This window comes from Amphiura filiformis, chromosome 4, assembly GCF_039555335.1.
Source record: "Amphiura filiformis chromosome 4, Afil_fr2py, whole genome shotgun sequence".
Taxonomy (NCBI): Eukaryota; Metazoa; Echinodermata; class Ophiuroidea; order Amphilepidida; family Amphiuridae; genus Amphiura; species Amphiura filiformis.
This window is the reverse complement of record NC_092631.1, coordinates 59,452,801-59,477,539: the sequence shown is the minus strand read 5'-3', so window position 1 is coordinate 59,477,539 and position 24,739 is coordinate 59,452,801. Positions and strand designations below refer to the sequence as shown.

At 35.4% G+C, this 24,739-nt stretch overlaps 1 protein-coding gene across 1 annotated transcript in view; it reads right to left on the bottom strand.

Moving 5' to 3' along the window:
* Positions 1 to 12,519: 12,519 nt before the first annotated feature.
* LOC140151138 (alpha-N-acetyl-neuraminyl-2,3-beta-galactosyl-1,3-N-acetyl-galactosaminide alpha-2,6-sialyltransferase-like) overlaps positions 12,520 to 24,739 on the bottom strand; it is a 30,849-nt gene continuing 18,629 nt past the window's right edge. The window contains exons 3-6 of the mRNA XM_072173359.1: positions 17,024 to 17,159; positions 16,096 to 16,317; positions 14,529 to 14,642; positions 12,520 to 13,793 (exon numbers count right to left, since the gene is read on the bottom strand). Coding sequence (XP_072029460.1) covers positions 13,610 to 13,793; positions 14,529 to 14,642; positions 16,096 to 16,317; positions 17,024 to 17,159 — 656 coding nt within the window. The 3' untranslated portion in view covers positions 12,520 to 13,609. The remainder of the gene's footprint in view (positions 13,794 to 14,528; positions 14,643 to 16,095; positions 16,318 to 17,023; positions 17,160 to 24,739) is intronic.

The following is a 24,739-nucleotide window of genomic DNA, read 5'->3' as shown; positions in this document are numbered from 1 at the left end:
TTACTTGAACAGGAAAATTGGGCACAGAAATTTTGGTTTTAAACAGACCCTCAATCAGATCAAGTAAGTCTTTTATTGGCATGAGGCTTAAGGGATCTGAAATGAGCGTTTTGAGCGTTTCGACAGTATTTTTTGTAGGACACGGGAGCACATCAGACATCGAATTGCATTCTGAATACGAATAATGTCTTTCTGATATCAAATATTCACGATATAATACAAATTTTATGACAAATTATAAAAATTTGATATGTTTTTTTGATATATAACAGTCCTCGAAGTAATTTTATAAATCTAATGATATATTCTTAAAGTGTATGTAGCTGGGAGGAAAAGCCGACGATCAATTGAAAATTTTGATCTTTCATATTGAAGATGTGGATTTTTTTCCCAAAAAGACCTAATTTTTTTGGTGTTTTGGGAAAAAAATCCATATCTTCAATAATAAAGGTCAAAATTTTCAATTGATCGTCGGCTTTTCATCCCACCTACATACACTTTAAGTATAAATCATCAGATTTATAAAGTTTACTTCGAGTACTGTTAAATATCAAAATATCAATTTCTAATCATTTGCCATAAAATGTGTATTACATTGCGAATTTCAAAAAATCAAAATTATTTGATATCAGAAGGCCATTCTTCGTATTCAGAATGCAATTCGATATGTCTGATGTGCTCTAATGTCCCATAATAAATACTGTCCAAACGTTCATACCCCATCCCTTAATGTTCCAAATGTTGTCCCCATTAGCTATGCCACTATCTGGGGTGAATGATAAGCTGTATTTGGAAGTATAAAGGAGAGTGTCATGTAAATGAGGGTAAATTATGATTGCTCAAGAGGAAAATATTTTTGCCAAGTAGTGATGATTGGTAGTGACTATTTTATTTTCTGTTTATGCTCTTTCTTTTGAAACAATTCTTGATGTTAAATTGTTTGAATGGTTGTGATATATTGGTTGTAACAATGTATAGAAAAGGTAATAAATCCTTTTAAAACCTGCAATGGATATTATATCAATTAACCAATTTTGTGTGTGGTTATTATTGTGGTTGAGTAAGTAATTTGAGCCATATCCATACAAGGCAACAGGTCGAATCTATCACATGCCACTGCATGATTCTGTGCTGTATGTTCTTGCATTCATCCTGTAGTCATTTGTGCAGTTCCGGTATGTACCGTAAATGATCTCGGTACCTTTGCGCTTCTAAGATTATATAAATTGGGGGACTTTTAATATTGACTGCTCAGTGCCAGAAGTGGGCAAGTGCAATAGCTGCCCCGTGAACATTTGGCAATTTACACACAGTATATTGTACTCATCTTCACATAGCAGCTACATGTGGCAGCTATTGCACTTGCCACTTCTGTCACGGAGCAGTCAATATTTGTCAGAATTTCTGAGGGCCATTTAAATGTTTGAGGGCCCTCACAAATTTTTGTGGGCCCAAATTTGGGCCATTGGTTAAAACCTATGAACCCCACAAAAAAGCGAGAAAAATTGCCACAAATTTTGCGGGCCATTTGGGCCCGCCGGATGTGCCTCTTTCAGGCCCTCACTGATTTTTCGGGGGCCGAGGGCCCTTGGGCCCTCCTTATTTCGAGCCCTGCTTGTCACTCAAGGGGTGTTACAGCAGAGTTCCTAGTCACTCTGGGAAAATCAAAATCCATTTTCCTGACAGGGAGAACTATGGGGAATATGAGTGTGATTTTTTAAACTGATTCAGCACCCCTCAAACTGAAAATCAAAATTTTTGCACACTGGAAAGGTGGAAATATTTCTTAAGGAAGTTGGAAATATGAAGGAATTTTGTTTTTGTGAAATGCTGGAAACCCTGAATAAATAGCGTATCTCGATATTATTTCAACATACACTCTGCAAACTTTTAAGATAAAATTGTATGGTTGCATACATTTATTATTGACATTCAAAGGAAATGTGGTCAGATGACAATTTTATCCAATTTACATTGTCAAACCCTACATAATGCAAAGCTGAGCATCACCTATGTGAATATAGGCCAGCCAGTAACCATGAAACCATGGGCATACAAATGTACATTGTGCATATGGAAACTGCTTAAAATGTGAAGTGCAATCCCTTGACCACACCCATAATGAGGGTCACCTGGAGTGTATTTTCGTGATTTTGGCAAATTATGTCAACTCCCACCATCGACTGTAATGGTGTATGCTACCACACTTGGTTCACTGAATGGCACACATCTATTGCTCATATCAGCCCTGCCCATGAGGAATTTCTGGATTTTAAGATTTTTCATCATACAAGGTGTCAAATATAAGGTGAAATGCATTAGAACTGGTTTCAACCCCGGTTTCAAGTCCTTGAGGTTTGCTTTGCATGCACTGCCATCAAGCTGTGCAGAGAACAACTGGGTGAAATTTGTAGTGCTAGATAGGGCTCATCACTTCACCAGCTCTAAAACATATGAAGGTTTTAGCTTTTATTTGTTAGTGGGTGACCCGATTGATGGCCTTATATGGGCTTGTATTCTAAATTCAACGCCCATGATTTATGATTTGTATTGTTTAGACAGTGTGAACAAGAGTGGCGCACCACAACCATTATGTATGTTTAAAACCACTCTTCGAATCTCAACAGAATTTTGTACTGGGAAAGAATATTGCATTTGTAAAACAAAAACGAATCTCGAATGTTTGTAGGAAAAAAATTGAGAAAAAAACATTTGAAATTTGCATTTTCACATGGTTTTTGGAATTTTGATATTTGAAAAAGCTGTTACCTCGGGCTGTGCCTTGCAGCATACATTGCCATTGAGAATGAACGTAAAAAATTAACTCCGAGTGATGGGACACAGCTTTAATTTTTTTTCAAATATTTGACGGCAATTGTCCCAGTCATGTCTAAAATGTTCTTTCCACCTGGCCCCACCCACAGAGCTGCGAGGAAAAGTAGACACACAAATAAATCTGATCCTGTATTCAGTTTTTTTCTTATTAATTTATTTGGACCACAAACAGGCCACTCAAATTAGGAAAAACAAAAACACAAATATCTTATTTATAGTACTTTTTAGTTTAATAGTACTAATGCTGCTGTTAATTTTTATATAAAGTTGCCAGCATTTAGTTTTTATGTACAGCAGTTGTATTGTTTAAAATTCTATTCATTACAAATTTAATATTTAACTATTCAATACATAACAATTTATCAGCTGCAGTGACAGAATTCTTTCATATGAAAATATGCAAGTTTATATAAGCCACAAAGATACATACAATCTTTCATTATTGTGAAAACAAAGCAAGAGTGACTCAGCTAAGTACACGTATATTGAATAAGTAAGTACTTAGTGTTTGAAACTTTTCATTTGAACTTTTAAGTGCTGTATTTGTTTGCGTACGATCCTTGCTGTAACCAATACATATTTGCATGGTACACTATCATATGGCCTAAAAAAAGGTGTATTGCCCTTAAAGCTCCGAAGTCAGGGTTGGATGGTTTACCTTTTTTCTATCAAATATTGTGCCACATACAATATTAATAAATGCAAGTTCACCACAAAATATGATGGTAAACAATGATTTATAAAGTTTGTCAGGCTTGTTATTTGAACAGTTGTGTGCAGAACGATTTAAAAGCAGGCAAAACATTTCGTTAATTTTATACCAAAAAAATAAAAGAAAACATGCGACCCTATTTTTCAGACTTTTGAGTTGGTTGGAAAATGGCACTACAAACTTCTTTTTTATGCCTAACTACACTTTGGCATTGTACATTTAACATTAATTAAGCTTATCAAGAATGATACAATTTTATTAAATATTAAAGTCCAATTGATTGTACACTCAGTAGTATATCAATGGATTAATACAATTCTTATATAGAACAAGTACATTTGTGACACAATCTGGTCCGTGGGGGCCAAAGGCGGCAAATTTGAAACTGAGATAATATATGGAGTAAAAAACAATAAAATACATAACAAAATACAAATCACAAAACTTCATAACTTTAAAACCAAGTATGCTAGACCTTTGGTGTTTTCAGTAAATAATAGCTTATTGTATGTATAATATAATAATTACAGTAATTTAATTTTTTTAAATGCCTCCTTTGGCCCCCAGATCGTGTCATATTTTCATCACAAAATTGAGTAGCTCATTCACGTAGCGGTTCCGTTGTCCCACTGGCCCACTATAAACGTAGATTGCATGGCGATCGGAGTGTTATCATCAGAGCACCTCGGACTAAAAATTGAGATACCTTCAATATGTTTGCTCCAGGATCTTCACACTACACCATTTGGAGGTTACAAAACAAGGTAATGCTCTAGGAGCACAGTACAATGATGAAGGAATCAGAAATAATAAAATTTGATCACAATGAATCATAAATGTTCACCATCATCTAAATACGCTACTTTGCATTGGTCTGCTTTGAAAGTTAACATTGTTAACTTTGATACAAAATGTACCTTATTTTTCTGAGCTACCCCTAGAATTACTGTGATAAGGCCAAACAAAACTAGTTTGATTGCCCTTTCTTTATATTTTATAAAGGGTATACTTCTTTCTTTTTTTGAATGGACTTAAATATCCGATTTTAATTAGTGCCACACTATGATGGGTTACAAAAATTCTGAAGCTCAGTCAAAATCAATACTGTTGGCAGAGATTTAGATCTCCTTTCAGTTTTTTTAGTGCTGTACTAGGATTAGTTTATAGGGCTGTACATGTATTTGGATATCTTATTTGGTCCATCAAGTTGCTTAGATAGTTGGTAACCAACTCTAATCGTAGAATAATCTGCACCAAGATATTCTAATCGTAACTATGAAGCCAAGGGACCTACAAGTATAACTTATTATGGTATATCGCTAACATACTAAAAATATCATTGAAAGACCTGACACATTGGACTGCATTGTAGTTGTAGAGGTGCTAAATTTGAAGGTTCTACTACAGTCCAACCTCATTTATCTGGCCGTGGGACCAAGCATAAGCCAAAAAAAATGACAAATCTAGATTAGTGATTTGTATGTAATTGAATGTTATGACAACATCACTTTATATGGGATAAAAATACTGAAAATACAGGTATTTTGAATATTTAACACAACAATGTACACAACAAAAAGTTGTCCTTGCAATGCTTCAGAGCAGAAAAATAAGGTGGCATGACAGGAAGTTAAAAAAACACGTTTTCTTTAGAAGATCATTAATTTTATTCAGACATGGAAAATGGAAATAGATATCTACTTTTTCCATGACTCAAATAACTGAGATATCCTTACAGAAGTGGTCTGGTAGGTATGACTATTCAGTTAGAGGTATGCAGGGTAAGTGCATTGGCTTAATAATACTGTCTGAATTTAGTGATTCAACTTTTCTTCAAGGGTCTAACCTTTCAGACAATATGCATGATTGGAATTTCTTCAATGAAAGAGATTTTAAGTTACCTGGATGTTGCAAGTGGGATTCGATAAGAAACATAGATCGGCTATTAGCATTATACATTAATTCTATACATGTATATTGTATAAATAATAATTACAATACAAGTTATTTCTCTCTACTTAACAACACTCCACTATTGGCAAGATTTTGAATCTTGTGAATTACTACTAGACATGGACAATGTTAATGCTAGACTTGGTCTAGAAACGTACACAGCCACTTCTACTTGCATGTATTTACAAAAAAGGAAAAAAAATGGAAATAAAATAAAATAATGAAAGAGATATAACAAAGATAATGCAAAATTTTGTTACAAAAATAATGAGAATACTGATAAAAAGTTATGTTTTGAAAGCAATAAGTATTTAGAGCTACATGTAGAATCTTTTACATGCATGTGGGAAGTAGTTTCCTGTCCAGGGTGCGGTTCAATACCATCACTGATTGCATTAACCAGAATTCATGGTGAAGTGATGTAATTCATCAGATTAACTACCATCCATAGTAATCCAATACAATTTTGAATATATCGCCCTGCACTAACTACAACATTCACGCAGTACCTATGCATTGAACCATAGATGTCAAAGAAAGGCTTATCACTCACACCTGTAAGATTAGCATCTTTGAAAAGAGTGGTATTGTATCCAATCTATGTTTGCTGACACAGGTGATTAGTGCAATCTGCTTGTAGTGCAGGCGATCTACTCAAAAATTGGACTCCTCTATTAATTAATTGTTTATCACTTCTGCGTTCACGCTCGTATTGTCGACGCATAGCACACATCACAGAATTAATTACATTTTTGTAATACCAGCACTGTGTGCAATGCATTTTTTTTATCAAGCTGCATCCTGGAAAAAGCAAACCTACTTCTTCAATAAAGATTTACAAACTTAAACTGTACACATTCCATGTACATTAACATTTATACATGTACATACAAATTACAACTAGATGCCACAGTAATGTGTTTGACCAAACTCGAATATCTATGCCCGTGACCACACCTAACCCCCTTCCCCTATTCACAAGCGAAAACTTGGTGAGCACCATGTGAAAGCACTTGTTTTAAGCTTTCATTTGATATACATGTAATGCTCATAACACTGGACTGGCCCACACTCTCTCTAATACCCTACCAAGCCTTCACTCTCTCTTATACTCCACCAGACCATCACTCTCTCTGAAACACCACAAGACTGGACCACACTCTCTAATACCCCACCAGACCCTCACTCTCTCTAATACCCCACCAGACCCTCACTCTCTCTTATACTCCATCAGACACTCACTCGCTCTAAAACATCACCAGACTGACCCATACTCTCTCTAATACCCCACCAAGCCTTCACTCTCTCTTATACTCCACTATACACACACTCTCTCTCTAAAACACCACCAGACTGGACCACACTCTCTCTAATGCCCCAAACCCTTAACCAACCACACTTGTCCCGTACCTTTTGAGGTGGTCCAAGGAACCAAAATCAAAATGCCTACACATTCCCTTTTAAGGGAGTTTTTGTCAAGTGATCAGTTTCCTTGACGTGCGATTCAGATCTTTATCATTGCAAACACAGGTAGCTAACAAAATACTATCTCCTGCACTACACTGTGTTAATAGGTCGTACCTATTTCGCTTTTTTTAAAGTCTAAAGGCTTTAAAAAGCCTTTAGACTTTGACCTCTGGGGATGCGGCTAATATAGAATACATCTAGGGTCATGGGTTATCATTGTACAAAGTATGATCCCTGAGGGCGCTAAAGTTCTTGAGCTAGATCAGTTTGAAATTTGACACATATTGCTCACTGTAGCCCATGACCTTTGACCTCTGGGGTTGATGTTACTGCAGAAAATATCTAAGGGTCATGGGCCATCATTGTACCAAGCATGAACCCTCAGGGCGCTATAGTTCGTGAGCTAAAGCAGTTTTAAAAATTTACACATACTGCGCCCTGTAGCCTGTGACCTTTGACCTCTGGGGTCGTGGCCACCATAAGTTACTTCTAGGAGTCATGAGAGCGCACCACCATTAGACGCAGCCATTGAAATACACAGGGAAAGACGCACTTTTGGATCGCGCTCAGCAGTTCAAAAACGTAACTCAGCTATCAAGTTTGGTATCAAATTAAAGCTAATCATGTATAGAATATTATTCTTTTAACAGAATATATTGGTGACCATCTACTTTTTTTGCTATTTTGCCGCAAAGAAAAAGTGTGCAAATTTAACCTTAAAAATCACTCAATTTTGAAACCGGACATTGTCCAAATTCGCGCCAAAACTCCATCTCTGAAATAAAACATCGGGACTTTTTCTCATATTTCGTCATGTAGACACTTGTCGGAAGCAAATGAGCTGAAAATGGGCAAATTTTGACTATACGTTTTGAAAATAAAGCCGCAACAAGCTCAAATAAGCGGTGGACTATTTTAACCGAATTTCACTGGTACATAAATCGTGGAGTGATTTGGTGGTGCGCCCTCTTATAAACGTCAATAGTTATCAAAATCCAATTTTTTACTTTTTAAGGTAAACTAGAGACAGTTTCTAGTCATTTTGCAAGATTTCATCCCTCTGCGACATTCCGTTCGGAAGAAATGATGTTCCAAAAATCAGCTCGGAGTCACCAAAAGACCCAAATTTCAACATGTTCATCAACACGCAGAGTTTTGCAGATGTTGGACAGAAAATTGAATGTTTGATGCCAAAAGATACTTTCTAATTTTAATTTTTTAGTTGTGAAAAGTTCAAAATGTGTGTATTCATGTTTTGAATATCTTCAATATAGGCCTATTTACATAATTATGTCAAAGTACCCCCCTTCCTCTTTCCCTGTCTTCAAAACAAGGCCTACTGATATTGGCAATTGAAGCAAAAATACAAATTTTTTATGCGTTATTCTGATCTGGTATAAATCTACAGCAAAAACACTCACGAAAGTGATTTTTCATGCTTTTCTTAACGTCACAGACTTGTATTTTTGAATAAAAAAAAAAAAAATATTGCTAAAATTAATCACAAAAGTCATTTAAAGCGTTTATGAACTAAATAAAATGATTTATTAAAACTTCCGCCCTTTTTCTATGCGCTTTTTGTACAGAAGCGCGTACACCCCAACACACATTGAAAGCCTTTTATAAGAGAGCGCACCACCATTAGACGCGCACGCCATTGAAATACACAGGAAAGACGACTTTTGGATCGCGCTCAGCAGTTCAAAAACGTAACTCAGCTATCAAGTTTGGTATCAAATTAAAGCTAATCATGTATAGAATATTATTCTTTTAACAGAATATATTGGTGACCATCTACTTTTTTTTTTTTTTTTTGCGCAAAGAAAAAGTGTGCAAATTTAACCTTAAAAAATCACTCAATTTTCGAAACCGGACATTGTCCAAATTCGCGCCAAAACTCCATCTCTGAAATAAAACATCGGGACTTTTTCTCATATTTCGTCATGTAGACACTTGTCGGAAGCAAATGAGCTGAAATGGGCAAATTTTGACTATACGTTTTGAAAATAAAGCCGCAACAAGCTCAAATAAGCGGTGGACTATTTTAACCGAATTTCACTGGTACATAAATCGTGGAGTGATTTGGTGGTGCTCCCTCTTATAAACGTCAATAGTTATCAAAATCCAATTTTTACTTTTTAAGGTAAACTAGAGACAGTTTCTAGTCATTTTGCAAGATTTCATCCCTCTGCGACATTCCGTTCGGAAGAAATGATGTTCCAAAAATCAGCTCGAGTCACCAAAAGACCCAAATTTCAACATGTTCATCAACACGCAGAGTTTTGCAGATGTTGGACAGAAAATTGAATGTTTGATGCCAAAAGATACTTTCTAATTTTAATTTTTTAGTTGTGAAAAGTTCAAAATGTGTGTATTCATGTTTTGAATATCTTCAATATAGGCCTATTTACATAATTATGTCAAAGTACCACCCCCCCCCTTCCTCTTTCCCTGTCTTCAAAACAAGGCCTACTGATATTGGCAATTGAAGCAAAAATACAAATTTTTTATGCGTTATTCTGATCTGGTATAAATCTACAGCAAAAACACTCACGAAAGTGATTTTTCATGCTTTTCTTAACGTCACAGACTTGTATTTTTTGGATGAATTAAAAAAAAATATTGCTAAAATTAATCACAAAAGTCATTTAAAGCGTTTGCTAACGAAATAAAATGATTTATTAAAACTTCCGCCTTTTTCTATGCGCTTTTTGTACAGAAGCGTACACCCCCAACACACATTGAAAGCCTTTTATAAGAGAGCGCACCACAATGCGCCATTGAAATACACAGGGAAAGACGCACTTTTGGATCGCGCTCAGCAGTTCAAAAACGTAACTCAGCTATCAAGTTTGGTATCAAATTAAAGCTAATCATGTATAGAATATTATTCTTTTAACAGAATATATTGGTGACCATCTACTTTTTTGCTATTTTGCCGCAAAGAAAAAAGTGTGCAAATTTAACCTTAAAAATCACTCAATTTTGAAACCGGACATTGTCCAAATTCGCGCCAAAACTCCATCTCTGAAATAAAACATCGGGACTTTTTCTCATATTTCGTCATGTAGACACTTGTCGGAAGCAAATGAGCTGAAAATGGGCAAATTTTGACTATACGTTTTGAAAATAAAGCCGCAACAAGCTCAAATAAGCGGTGGACTATTTTAACCGAATTTCACTGGTACATAAATCGTGGAGTGATTTGGTGGTGCGCCCTCTCATGGGCCATCATTATACTAAGTATGAACCCTGAGGGCGCTATTGTTCTTGAGCTAGAGATGCTTCAAATTTTACATATATTGCCCCCTGTAGCCCATGACCTTTGACCTCTGGGGTCGAGGCTACCCCAGGAAATTTTTAGGGGTCATGGGCCATCATTATACCAAGTATGGGCCCCGAGGCTACTTTAGTTCTTGAGCTAGGGGAGTGCAAAGAAGTGGTCTTAAGGAGAAGGAGAAGAAGACGGAGGAGAAAACTAAACACAACAAATACAATATCTATGCCCCGTTGCACGGGCATAGATAACTTGATAGTAGTTTTTAGTACCCAGGTACAAAAAAGTTCTTCCCTTTGTTCTCCTTACAATGGCCATTGTTTTTTTTGACACAATGTAGCATGTAATACATTGATGTCTTCATATTGGATGAAATACCTGCAGTAGCAAGGATGGATAGCATTATGCAGGGTTGCCACACCCATGTTTTGATAGCCCAATTAGGGGTTGCCACACCCATGGTTTTATGCCACACCCATGATTTTTATAGCCCAATTAAGTACCTCTAGCAGGAATGGATAGCGTTATGCAGGGTTGCCACACCCCTGGTTTGATAACCCAATTAGGCAACTTAGTGAACTATCATCATTCATCCCATGACTTGAAAATGGCTTCCACAAACATTAATATTTTAGCCCATGTTCAATGAATTTTGATATATTAAAGTGTTTGAACATTATTTTTGAATAAAATTGACAGAAAATAATACAATTTTGACCAACTGTCTCAAAATGACCTCTTATACCCATTTCTGACATGTATATATTTTGAGCAGATTTTTTTGAAATTGTGTGCAACCTTTAATTTGTCGCACCCATGAAATGGACTGAAATTGTGTGGCAAACCCTTTACAATGCAGGTGTAAATTGTACTTGTAAAAGCAAGTTCTGATTCTAACAAGACATCAGACAAGCGATAGGGACCCTTGGGTTAGGTTTTAAGATTGGGATTAAGGTATTTAGGTCTGGATAAGAAGATTAGGCCAAATTTACGTGATTGTATAAATGTGCTGTGTAGAATCAATTGTTACTTTTACATGCATCAGCACCCATACACATCCTTGCTCCAAGTTCAGTCTTGATCAAGCAACTTGCTGACTGAACTCATCCATTTCATGTAATACTGTATAGCGGGAAATTTTCGCGGGGGTTTAATTTTCATGCTTTTCACAGCCAAACAGGCAGCCGTGAATTTGCAACCCTGCGAAAATATTTATTACACATACTACTAAAATGTGAATATATTTGGAAACATTTAAACACCCACTTAACTTTCCAGAATTGATAAACTTGCGAAAAATTAACCCAGCAAAAATATCCCACTATTAATAATAATACATGACACTTAATTTATTATTCTATCATCAAAACTTTCTCCATAACACTTTCCTATACAGATGCCAATTTTCACCTCGGACAAATTTTCACACAACATATTTTAAGTTCTCTGAAGGCCTACTCAGTCAAATTCAAAAACATTTTTTTTAAATTTTCATAATAACTTAGCTTTGGTTATTAATAATGCTTACATGTACATGTATGTACAGGGGTAGTACAGGTCTGCACTCATTTTCAGTAAAAAGCATAAACATTTACGGTACTTTTGAAAAACATGTATTGTAAAATTGGAAATTTTTGTGCCACATTTATTTTTGTGCTTTACTTATTCCAAGCTGCTATGCTAAAAATAGCAATGCACGGATGTCAATGTTAGGAAACTTAGAATCGCAAATTTAAAAACAAGGGAAAGAGTTAAATTGGCAAAGCGCGAAAAATTAATCGCACAAAAATTTGCACTTTTACAGTACCTATACTTTAATGCCATACATTGTGTAGTCCCTTGTGCTTATGATCAATCAGAGAAGATCAATAGAGTATAGTTCAAAGAGTTGGAAGTGTTTACAAAAAATTGCATTGAGAGGCACATTGTATTGACTGGGCATTATAAATTTGCATACAATGGTGGATGGAGTTTTAAACTCTATTGTTACCCTGTTAAAAGTTGAAGCCCAGCCACAAGTCTGGGCCTGTTGCTGGTTCTCCATGCTCAAATATATACTTTTTATGGTATTTACACATTTTACAAAGTACAAAGGTTTGCAGCTTACTCAAAATATCCAAAATGCAGGTACCTCACAGATATTTAACAAGAGATGTGGTGACGGGAAGATAAAGTTTAATGCAGTGGAAGAGGATGGGTGGAAGGTAAAATATAGGTGGAAGTGAGATAAGCTGGATAAAATGAGTGTAGTAAAGGGAGGAAGGGACAAGTGTTAAAGGAAAACAGATTTGAGTGAGGGTATCAAACATTTAAATATGATGAATAAACAGACATGGTGTAGGCCTAAACATTTGTTTGATTGGTGTAATCGAACTGACCCTTACAAAACAAAAAACACTCACCAAAAGGTTTTTCTTGCATTTTCAAAACAAATAAAAATTGTCCTCGACCCAACTGTATTTTTTCAAACATAAAAAGAAAAAAGAAATATTTTCAAATTGTTATTTTTGTAATTTTTGATAATCAAGTTTGATAATAATTGTGTATACAGCAATTAATACCTACTTTTTTGTTTGCATTTTGTACTCTTTTGTTTGCATTTTCATATTGTAGGTTTTTTTTGCCATAAACTATTATATAGAAAACACTGTACAAATGATTCATAAAATAAACAAGATGGTAAAAAATAAAATTAATAATTAATAAAAAGAATCGAACCGACCGACCCTGATTTTTTGGATCAGTTACACCAATCAAACAATATTTGTTAGGCCTAATTTGCATTGTCATAGTACTATACTATTAAACACTAAACAGTACAAAAAATAGTCAAGAAATCTGACAAAATTGCATTGGAATGACATATTACATAAATACAATTAATTACAAAATGATCGGTGCCATAATGGCACTGTCAGCTCTGTCTCATATGATCTATGTCAAGACACTGCTGAGTGCGGACATGATCATCAAAGATAGAACATACAATGTAGCGCCATGCTTGGTCCAAATAAAGTGAGTACAGTTTATATATTTCTTGTAATATGTTACTTGGAATTTGTATGGCTCTGTAGCACCTCACTGTGTAGTGATAGTGTATACATGAATCTACAACAAAACTATTTCAATATTTATATTGATCTCTTTTTTACCAACCATGTAATGCAACGGTGCTGAAAATCATATTGCCCACCTTGCAAACATTGATTTCGAATGCATCTCAAAACAAATATATTATATACAAGTTTACCTCACCACATTTGGGCCAAAACATTCACTAGCAGTACATGTACATTTAGCACCATGTTTATGGCAACTTGTAGTAGAAACTGCAGTTAAGCCACAGCTCAGCTCACTCTTCTACTTCAGTCCCAACTGGGATTTAAGAATGTTATGTCCCTCTCTTTTGACCATGCTTTGAACACTCTTCTTTCTGTGGATAATCGTAGACCGCCCATTGGGACCTTTTCATGGTAGTCGTACATCGTACACTCTGAGATAGATGGGTTTTTGAAATAACTGTATGGTACTATATCATCTGTGTTGCCCCTACAGAAAAGTAAAACAAGTTATATTAGTCAACAGAAGAAAAACAGAGATAAAACGAAGAAAGAAGGAAATGTTTCAAAAAAAGCAGGGAGCAAGTCACCACATATCTAAAAAGAGCTGAAAAGTTGAAAACAGATGGCAACAAGCTGTAATTTGAAAAGATCCTATACTTTTGTAAAGAAAGCAAGTGTACAAAAAAAGCTGAATATCATCTAAAAAGTCTGAATATCATCCAAAATGGCTGAAATTGGCTTAAAAGCTGAACTCTCATTCTCACACCACTGAAAAAGTTGAAAAAAGAAAAGAAAAAGCAAACAAGAGAGAGAGAGAGAGAGAAAGAGAGCAAACAAGAAAGCAAGTGCAGCAAACAAGAAAGAAACTTAGTTCAAAGAAAGAAAGACAGAAGGAATGAAAAACAAAAAGAACAAAAAAAAAGAGAGAGGAAAAACAAGGAAAATGAGGACAAGAAAAGATACATGCAACAGCAACTCATCAAAATGCTTACAAAATACAAAGGTTTCAATATATGCAGAAATTTGCTATCTTATGTCTCATCTCAAGCCGAGTGTAACATCATGTTGGATTTCGCAGTGGTAGATTCCAATCAGTGTGCTTACGTCACCAGCAACGGACAAATACATCTCGCAGGATTAGGTTAGGGTGTGGTGCTGCAAAATCCAACATGGCTTTACTCTCAACTTGAGACGAAACTTGTCATTTTCATCACTAGCTTACCTGCAATAATCTTCTGGTGTCATCCCATAGACTGTGATACTGGAGCATACATCTTTCATCACCATTAATGCATAAAATCCTGTAGATAATTCTGAACTGGATTCCTTGGATATTCTGTTGACATTAAAAACAAAAGTAATATAAATCGGTATTTTGAAATGCACTATTTTGAACATTCATCTGGTGTTCCAAGTTGTGTGGTGTTCAAAGTTGTCTGTGAAACAAAGGTGATCTGCTGAATGTGCAATGTAAAGTTGTCTGAAAATCAGGCCTCAAGAACTGATGATATTTTTATTGAGGCTATCAAGTTTATTAAAACAAAATCACCCATGTCCATCGAGTGTTACTCATTTTAGGCAATTTTAGAAAATACAGGGGCAAATCACCCCATCGCTCCCAGCCTCCCATATTCATTGAGTCCTGGAGAGTGGAAGGTTCCATTGGCTTTAAGCCCAGTAAACAATACATTTGGACAATCATTTCTTTCAAATTTGAGCCATGGAAGGTTTATATACATGTACAGGTCTTTGATATTTTAAGTATTATCGTACTTTCAATTAGATGTACTTAGGATAATGTTTCTGCTTTCACAATTGAGCCCCAATGAGTTTGCACAATGCCCATTGCAAAATCTCTACAAATTGCAAATATTTACAAATACTCAATGACAGCAATTTAAAGCTTATGGATATCTGGGGTTTAAAACTCAACACAAATAAATGATCACATCCATAGTGACCAACCCTGTATTTGTTTTAGATTTGGAATAATTTTCTTAACACTATTAGGGCATCTACAAGATGACGTACAACATCTATTTTGGGGAAGAAATCAAGAAAAAGCATTCATTTGTAGAAAACTCTACATTGAGCTCCAGGTTAGGTAACAATACACTCGGATTTTTTTCTCTCTCCTTTCAACGGCCTTTCTTTACAGCATAGAGCAATCAAAGTATTACTTTGGAGCAATAAAGTACAAAGAAGTTGAAAGCATGTCAATACTTCTTGAGTTGAGAGGACCCTGGGAAGGAGCCCATTTTTATCAGGACTTGAGCTGGTATTTATTTCTACAAAGTTGGCCATGGAATAATATGGAATCTCAGGGGCACTTTACTGGATTTTATACCAGGGACAATCTCACAACTGCATGAATGCACTGCCCTGGGTAATTTTCTATGGTGGGTGGGTATCAATAGTGCATATGAAAACAGCTGTGCAGCCAGAATGTTATTATTGCTTAACTCACTATGTGTGATAAAGATTATTGTCAACTTTATACAGTTTTAACATGCAGGGAGCCTGCACAATCACATTTAGGGGCAGGGTTCGAATTCAGCTGTATAGCATAGCAGTTTGCTCCACATTTTGAAGTAACTGCTACCCAATTTGTATAGCACTTTCTATAGTGCTTTAGTATGGAAGTATCCTGATTATGATGAATTAGCCAAAAACTGCTACACAAATTTTTTAAACGAATTCGAACCCTGTTAGGGGCTATATACTATTAGTTCTGTGCTCGTTTGGTTTCTTTGCTGCCTTTTCATCAAATAAACGACCACATGTCGTACCTTGTCTTTCCAGTATGATTTCTATACTGCTCCTCTGCCTCATTTGTCATAGATTTGCCCACCCTGTGAAGTCCTAAATTGGGGTAATTCTCTGCCACTGTCTCTACCAATCCTGGAACTGAGCCGGCCTCAAACTGGTAGTCAGAGCCATATAGGAACAGGTTGTGAATAAAAGTATTCTTTGCTAGTAGCGATGTAGCGTTGGCAACTAAATCAGCAAAACTATGGATAAAGAAATCAGAGCAAGAGTTGTAAACAATCATTTTCACTTTTTCCAAGTTTTTTTTTACATGCATGCAAAACATATTTTCACAGCATGAATGTTTTTTGAAAATTCATTTATTGTTTTTTTAATTGGTACTGCAAAAAATATAAATATGCATGAAAATTATTAAACAAATGTGAATCCTTGCCAAATTTCATTCAAAATGAAAAACTTGATCAAGGGGTCCTAATTTGGGAATGACCAGGATACCAATCAGTTGAATATACATGGTCACACTTAACTTATCTTTTAAGTTGTTTTTTTAATTCCTTCTGCAGAAACACATACATGTACTTTTACAGGCATGAGAATGATCATCCATGAAAAAACCTGAAGTGTTTGAAAAAAAAAAGCCTGAAAAAAGTGTGTGAAATTGGGCTAAAAAAGAAAAAGGTGGAAATTTGTACAACAAAAAGCCCTGAATTCAGGTTTACACCTGAAAATTCTCATGCCTGCTTTTAAAAGAATTTTCCCATTCCCCAAACTCTCATCTCAATTCTTACTGTTGTCTACATTTTGTACCTACAATGTATGCACAAAATTCAAAGCAAGGTGAATTTGGCACATGCCCACAAAATGCAATTTTACCAGTCCCTGGGAGAATGCACAATAAAGCATAGCATATCAAATAAAATATCCCCTCTCTCTTTTTTTTTTACTTACCTCCTATGGGACAGCACTCTAGCTGTTGTTTTCCTCCCAACATCAAGTTCATGGCCCAGGGTTGGTGCAGCGTTGAGCCTAAATACACACTGTGCTTCGTCAATCTTATCCCCAAGCCCCGAGTAGCTCATGTGACCTGTAAAAATGATGAAAACGAAGAAAAGGTTGGGAAAGTTAGTAATGGACAAAAATTCAAATTTGTACCAGGTTAAAAAGTTGCAACTACCATATTCATTCCATTAACCGCCCAGAGCGCTAAAACAAAGTCATTTTGAGTGGGCACTTATTTTTTATATTGTTTGACATAATTACCTAGCTGGGGGGTTTACACCCCCCAGCTAGGTATTGTAATCGTTCGGGTTCTTCCGCTGGCAACAAACCACTGTAATCTTCCCGTTTTCTTCCGCTGGCAACAAAGTGAAAATGCACATGTTTTTTTTGTTGTTACCCTTTGAGTATGAAACCCTGACTTGATGCTATGTAAGAATTATTTGACTAGTGAAGATATGGTTTGGTCTTTTTGAATCATTGTTTTTCTAAAGGAATGAATGTGTTTGTTAGTTTGTTACTGTAATTTGTTATTTAACCTAAGGCACTTAATTAGTTGAAAAGGTAATTAATGACCTGTTGTTTCTGCAAGCCCAGGGAATATATGTGTGGGAGGATTGATGGCTAATATGATTTTGGATGTAGTTAGTTGGAATTGAAAGGTTGTTGCAGAAAACTTGGATAATAGTGACAGTAGTTTGTGTAGGAAGCAATAGTTGAAATAATGGCATATGGGCACATGAACAAAGTGAATAACTTTAGGTGATTGCAAAGCCAAAGGTTTTCTTTAAGGTTGAATGTCAATGCAGTGGAAATAAGCAGTAATGGCATATTTATATAGGTTTTTTAATAGAAATTTGATTTTGATATGAACCATGCAGGTGTGTTAAAGGCACTCCTTAACAGTAATTGTAGTATAAATTTATGGGTTTAATATTATGTTTACTATTAAAAGTACTAGTATTAGGCTCTGGCTTATCTTTTGATTTTGATTTTGCATCCGTATTTTACAGACTTTGGTGGTATGTTTGGAAACAGGGGATTAATGAGCCAGGCTTTAAAATGTTTAGCATTTATTTCTGTATGGTTATATGTCCGACCTCTTTCTTTGTATTAATGAAAGTGTTCTCTGGCCTCTTTCTTTGTAATGAATGTGTTTTTGGCTTGATTAGTAATTCCAATGTTAGTACCGGTATATGAAACTATCAGATGTGTTTCCTTTGCAGTAGGAACTTTAATTCTTTCAGTGCCATTATCATGGCAGTTAATATCAAACTCTAGCTAGCATTTGTTTACAGGCTCTATGTTTTGCTTAAGTAAATGATTGTTGGGGATTTTCTTGTCTTCTGATGTTAGGGTTTTTGTTTTATACTTATATCTTAGAGTATGTATCTTATTTTGTTTGATTAAAACATCTTGCATTAATATATATTTGAATCTAAATTTGTGTGGTTTAAAACATTAACAATTGGTGTTCTTGTATTTTACAGGGAAATTAAACATGGTTTAAGATTATGCAAAAAACAAAAATAGCTTGCAAATGGAATAGACCTACATGAATGCGGGATATGAATTCATTTGTTTTCCCTACCTTTTTTTTTGTTTATGAAGTTGGGGAAAATAGTATAAAAGCCTTTAAAAGTCTAGTAATTGGTAACTGTAAAAGAAGTGCAGGTACCCTTCATGATACCACTGGGTATTATACTGTGCGTGCACGGCAGCACTATTGTGGTGCCACATTACATTTGATGTAGTATATATGTCATGGACTGTAACATTTGAGCTGTTTTTAGGGGTCAATTGGTCATGGTATACAAGTAATATTGAAAATACTTTTTATTGCACAACCTTATGCCCTACAACAAGTTAAAACTGCATTTCTAAAAGGTTTCAGTGTTAGATGAATTGGTTAGTGCATCGTGGTATGATAAAATTCCTTCTATAATCTGTGGATAAATGTTTATAATCTGTGAGTTAATGGTACCAGTACATTTTATTGTTATCATGGTTATCACCCATTTGCTGTTTTCTGTAATCATGGTGATCTTGAATGAGAAATACTAGCTAGTACTAACAAGGTAAGACTGATCATAGTTTAATTAATTTAATTCTATAGTGATAGTTACAGGACTATTCATGGGTATTGAATAATTCTGGTAGACCCAAGCACAAGTATAACCCTAACCCTAAGCAACCCCAATTATAACCCTAACCCTAATCCTCACCGCTTATAAACCTAACGCTAATCCTACCCTAATTTAAATTTACATTATAAGGGGGCTGTCATTTTCTTTGGAAGGGGGGGTCATGAATATACTGGGGAGTGGGGGTCATAGAATTTTAGACCAATTATAGGGGTTATAATTTTCAACACCCAAAATAGGGGGTATAGAATTATTAAGGGCTGGTGACTCAAACTTTTCATGGCGCTGTGCATGTATTCTTGCACACAATCTTTCATTATATAATGCAGATATTTTATGATATATAGCGCCTTCCTTACACACACAATTAAATTTTAACGCACTCCACACACTTTCTTTGCTCTAAAGTTTTGATGCGCTCCTCGCCTTTGTTCCGCAATGAATAATTTGTCTTGAGTCTGTGTAGGTGGAAGTGGGTGGGGGGGGTCATAAAATTTTTCACCCAACATAGGGGGGTCTAAAAAAGATTGTGCCCGCAATAGGAGGGTCATAAAAATTTTACTCCGGTCACCGACCCCCCACCCGACGAAGAAAATGACATCCCCCTAACCAAACCCTAAAACACAGGGTGCACAGGGTAAACCAGAATTATACCTGGGTAATAATAATAATTCCTATTCATGTTTTAGTCCAAGACACAATCCCAGCAAACACAAAATGTTTTCGACATCATTCGCAAAAGGTTATAAAAGGTTGTCAGAAAACGTTTAAATGTCGGGTTATATAAAGGGTATATTAAGGTTATAAAACGTTTTAATAAAAATAAAAAAACATTTTATGATATTCTACTGTTCAGCAAACAAAAATGTTTTACAAAAAACATTTAAATGTCGGGTTATATAAAGGGTATAAAAACATTTTAATAACATTCCAAAAACATTCTTGAAAACTTGATACAAACATTCTAAACAGAATGTTATTTTGGGGTTGAAAAAATATTTTGCGAAAAATGTTTGCCCAAAATATTTTCAAAAACGTTTAAAAACATTTTCATGACCTTTATATAACCCGACATTTAAATGTTATTGAAAGGTTTTGAAAAAAACATTTGAAGAACATTTTTGTGTTTCCTGGGTTCAAATATTTTAACATAATGTTATTTTAGTATTGACACAATATTTGGCAAAAATGTTTGCAAAAATAGTTTACAATAACATTTTTTGAAAACATTTAAAAATATTGTTGTAGTGTGTTTTCATACAAAACGTTTTAAAACGTTATCATGACCTTTACATAAAAATTTTCGACCCAACATAGGGGGGGGTCTAAAAAAAGATTGTGCCCGCAATAGGAGGGTCATAAAATTTTTTACTCCGGTCACCGACCCCCCACCCGACGTCCAAGAAAATGACATCCCCTAACCAAACCCTAAAACACAGGGTGCACAGGGTAAACCAGAATTATACCTGGGTAATAATAATAATTCCTATTCATGTTTTAGTCCAAGACACAATCCCAGCAAACACAAAATGTTTTCGACATCATTCGCAAAAGGTTGTCAGAAAACGTTTAAATGTCGGGTTATATAAAGGGTATATTAAGGTTATAAAACGTTTTCATAACCTTAAAAAACATTTTATGATATTCTACTGTTCAGCAAACAAAAATGTTTTACAAAAAAACATTTAAATGTCGGGTTATATAAAGGGTATAAAAACATTTTAATAACATTCCAAAAACATTCTTGAAAACTTGATACAAAACATTCTAAACAGAATGTTATTTTGGGGTTGAAAAAATATTTTGCGAAAAATGTTTGCCCAAAATATTTTCAAAAACGTTTAAAAACATTTTCATGACCTTTATATAACCCGACATTTAAATGTTATTGAAAGGTTTTGAAAAAAAACATTTGAAGAACATTTTTTTGTTTCTTGGGTTCAAATATTTTAACATAATGTTATTTTAGTATTGACACAATATTTGGCAAAAATGTTTGCAAAAATAGTTTACAATAACATTTTTTGAAAACATTTAAAAATATTGTTGTAGTGTGTTTTCATACAAAAGCGTTTTAAAACGTTATCATGACCTTTATATAACCCGACATTTTAATGTTATTAAAACGTTTTTACCTAAACCAAAAGCCAAAATATAACTTACTGCTCCTGTTTACTCTACTAGCTCCCGCTAGTTTTGAATAAAATAAACACACTATCTGTGGTCATCTTGTGACTCCCTACATTTTGGTCATCAAAAGTATTATGCCCCCCGTATTTTTCTTTCGAAAATTTATGACCCCCTGTATATTTGGGATCCTAAGGGGTATGTATGGGGCTCAAACTCAGTGACAACAAACCTCACAACCAGGGGGACATTTTGCAGGGGTCATGTCAAATCTTAGAATTGCTGCATTTTCTGGCAATATGTAGGGGTGCGGAGCTCAAACTCAGTGACAATAAACTTGATGAGAAGAGTAACATTTTGGAATATTTTGCATGGATCAGGTCAAAGGTCAGCTGGGGTCAAATCTTCAATTTCAATATCTGGACATCTGTAAGGGTACGGGGCTCAATCTCGGCGACAACCTCATGACCAGGGGAACATGTTGGAACATTTTGCAGGGGGCAGGTCAAAGGTCAGCTGGGGGCAAACCTTCGAATTTCTTTATCTGGACATCTGTGAGGGGTACGGGCTCAATCTCGGTGACAACCTCATGACCTGGGGAACATATTGGAACATTTTGCACGGGTCAGCTCAAAAGACATCATTCTGGGGCCAAATCTTAGAATTGCGTTATCTGGACATCTGTAAGAGGTACAGGGCTCAAACTCGGTGACAACTCATGACCAGGGGTGAATTATGGAACATCTTGCAGGTGTCTGGTCAAAGGTCATCTGGGTCAAATCTTAGAATTGCATTTTCTGGACATCTGTGAGGAGTACAGGACTCAAAACTCGGTGACAACAAACCTCATCACAGGGGAACATTTTTGGAACATTTTGCAGGGGTCAGATACCTCCACAACACCAACATGCCCCAGCTAGGTTTGTGGTCTATGACCACCATTTGCCTCTAGTTGTATTTATAATGTAAAAAATCATAAACAAGAATTTGTCTTTAAAAAAGACAAGTTCACGGATCAGGTGTATAGTACATGTACTTTGAGCTACGGTACTTTGATCTAACATTTAATATTCATATCTAACCTACTCTGCACTTATTTGACAATAAATAAGTGATATGAGGCTTAATAATGATACCTGCGCCTTGACTCTGGAAAACAATATTTTTAAAAACCTCATTTTATGCTTAGTTTTTTAAGCCACCTCGAAGCCACCTACAGGATCTCATTTTGCATTTAGGTTTTTATTGCGTTGCAAAGTAGCAAAACTTTCTTTATATATGGCCCAATTCATACCTGGAAAAGGCTATCCCCTGTTACAACCTATCGACAGGTCTAAAATCTATGACGTGTCACCGAATCTAAACACCATGGCGCCCCATTCCTTTTTTAAAGGAATTTTTATTAACTCTTGCTAGCTTTTGTCAGGGTCAGTATTAAATTTGTCTTTGTCTGATATTATACAGGTTTATACATAGGCCTGCTAAGAATACGCGATTTTGGAGGCAAAAAAACGCACCCTGATTTTCCAAAAACGCAAAAATCCGTGATTTCCGCCATTTTTTTTTTTTTTTTGCGATTTTTAATTTTTTTTCCCCCGGATTTGGAGAGTCCCTGGGCCTATAATTTGGTTCATCTTAAGTTTGGTAGTGACGTATGTGCGTATTTCCGTGCCGCTGTATCAAATCGCGCGCGTAAAGTTAAACGCCCTAAGTGTGCACGCACGCGTACATGAGCGTTTTGTTGGCACGCTTGCAGCGCAACCGTGCGCGTACATGAGCGTTTTGTTGGCACGCTTGCAGCGCAACCGTGAAGAAGCATTGACGTCACTACCAAACTTGAGGTGAACCAAATTATAACATCAAGTGCTACCATCATTGAAAAAATTATAAAAAAATTATAAAAAAAAAAAAAAATTAAGAAAATAAAAAAATAAAAAAAATAAAAAATTGTGTTTAAAAAAAAAAAAAAAATTTGCGGATTTAGAGAGTCCCTTGACCTAGAGTGAGGTATTGCAATCATTGTTGATGGGACCGATTTGTAACTTGTGTTCACTGCATAGTCTATTGAAGATATAAAAATGCATTGGTCTTGTACACAAGTCTATATCTTAGATAGATTTTGAAGTTACAAATTGGTCCCATTTGGATACAAACTAAAAATTTTTTTAAATGATGGTAGCACTTGATGTTAGGTCCAGGGACTCTCCAAATCCGCGAAAAAAAAATTAAAAATCGCAAAAAAAAAAAAAAACTATAGATAATGGACTTAGTTTTGTGCAATGTATATTGAACTTTATCTGTTCGTAAATCGCCTGCTACACAGTTTTCTATACAGAATGATTTGTTTACTTTGTGATGCGGCCTGTCCTAACCCCTGCTAGTTTTGATTAACCAATCAGTTATGTGTATTGTCAGCATGTGATAGCCATAAGCCAATTACAAACATGTTTCTAAAAAAGGCTAAAAAATTCCTACGCTGGACAGACTCTTGGACAGGTTAAGTGTTAAATAGTAAGTTGTCAGTGGGGCAAGATTAGATAAAGGCATACATGTACAAACTAGGGTATGAGATATTAGGAATTATTTCCTAGCCTCTAGGCTCTTATCAACACAGGGTGGTGTGCTATGTAGCTATTCAAGACACAGGATATGTAAGTGATAAACTGTGCATAATGAGATATGGGTGCAAGTGGCATAATTTCACTACCGTGAAAAAATGACCCATAATGATGAATTTTATGTGTAGATGGGTACTAGATGGTTATGTGTTTGATACATGTGTAGTTGCATGGATCATGCACATAATGATAGAGCAGCATGGGCGGTTAATGGAACAAATATATGGTTATCTGTGCTATACCTCAGCTGCATGGATGTTTGAGCAAATTTTGTTTGTCTAAAACAATGAAGAATCTGCAGTTTTTCTGGCTTTTTGGTGAAACTTTTGGGAAAAACCCATTTCTCTTTAAACCAGATTTCTGAACATTGTGGCTACAATGTATACTATAATTTACATGTATGCCAAGAAGCATGAAATGCACCCCAATTCTGCCACACTTCCTCATACCCTTTCTTTTTTCCTCATAAGAACCCCCTGCTAAATTTACATGCTAATTTTAACAAACAAAAAATACACACATACGGTAATAATATACATGTACTAGACTGCGGAACTCAGTCTTCAATGATATAGTCAGTAATAATCTTTTGGTCATTATATGTGATGCGATCAAGCCAAATCAGTCGCAACTCGGAAATATTGATTTTGAGATATAGCCAAACAAAGAAAGTTTTTCCTTTTGTTTCCTTTTGTTTTGGAAACTCTTAAATGGCTCATATCTTTGGAACTGGTCGTTCAATTTCAATGGGGTTTTCTGCAAAATCCAGCTTTGTAAAT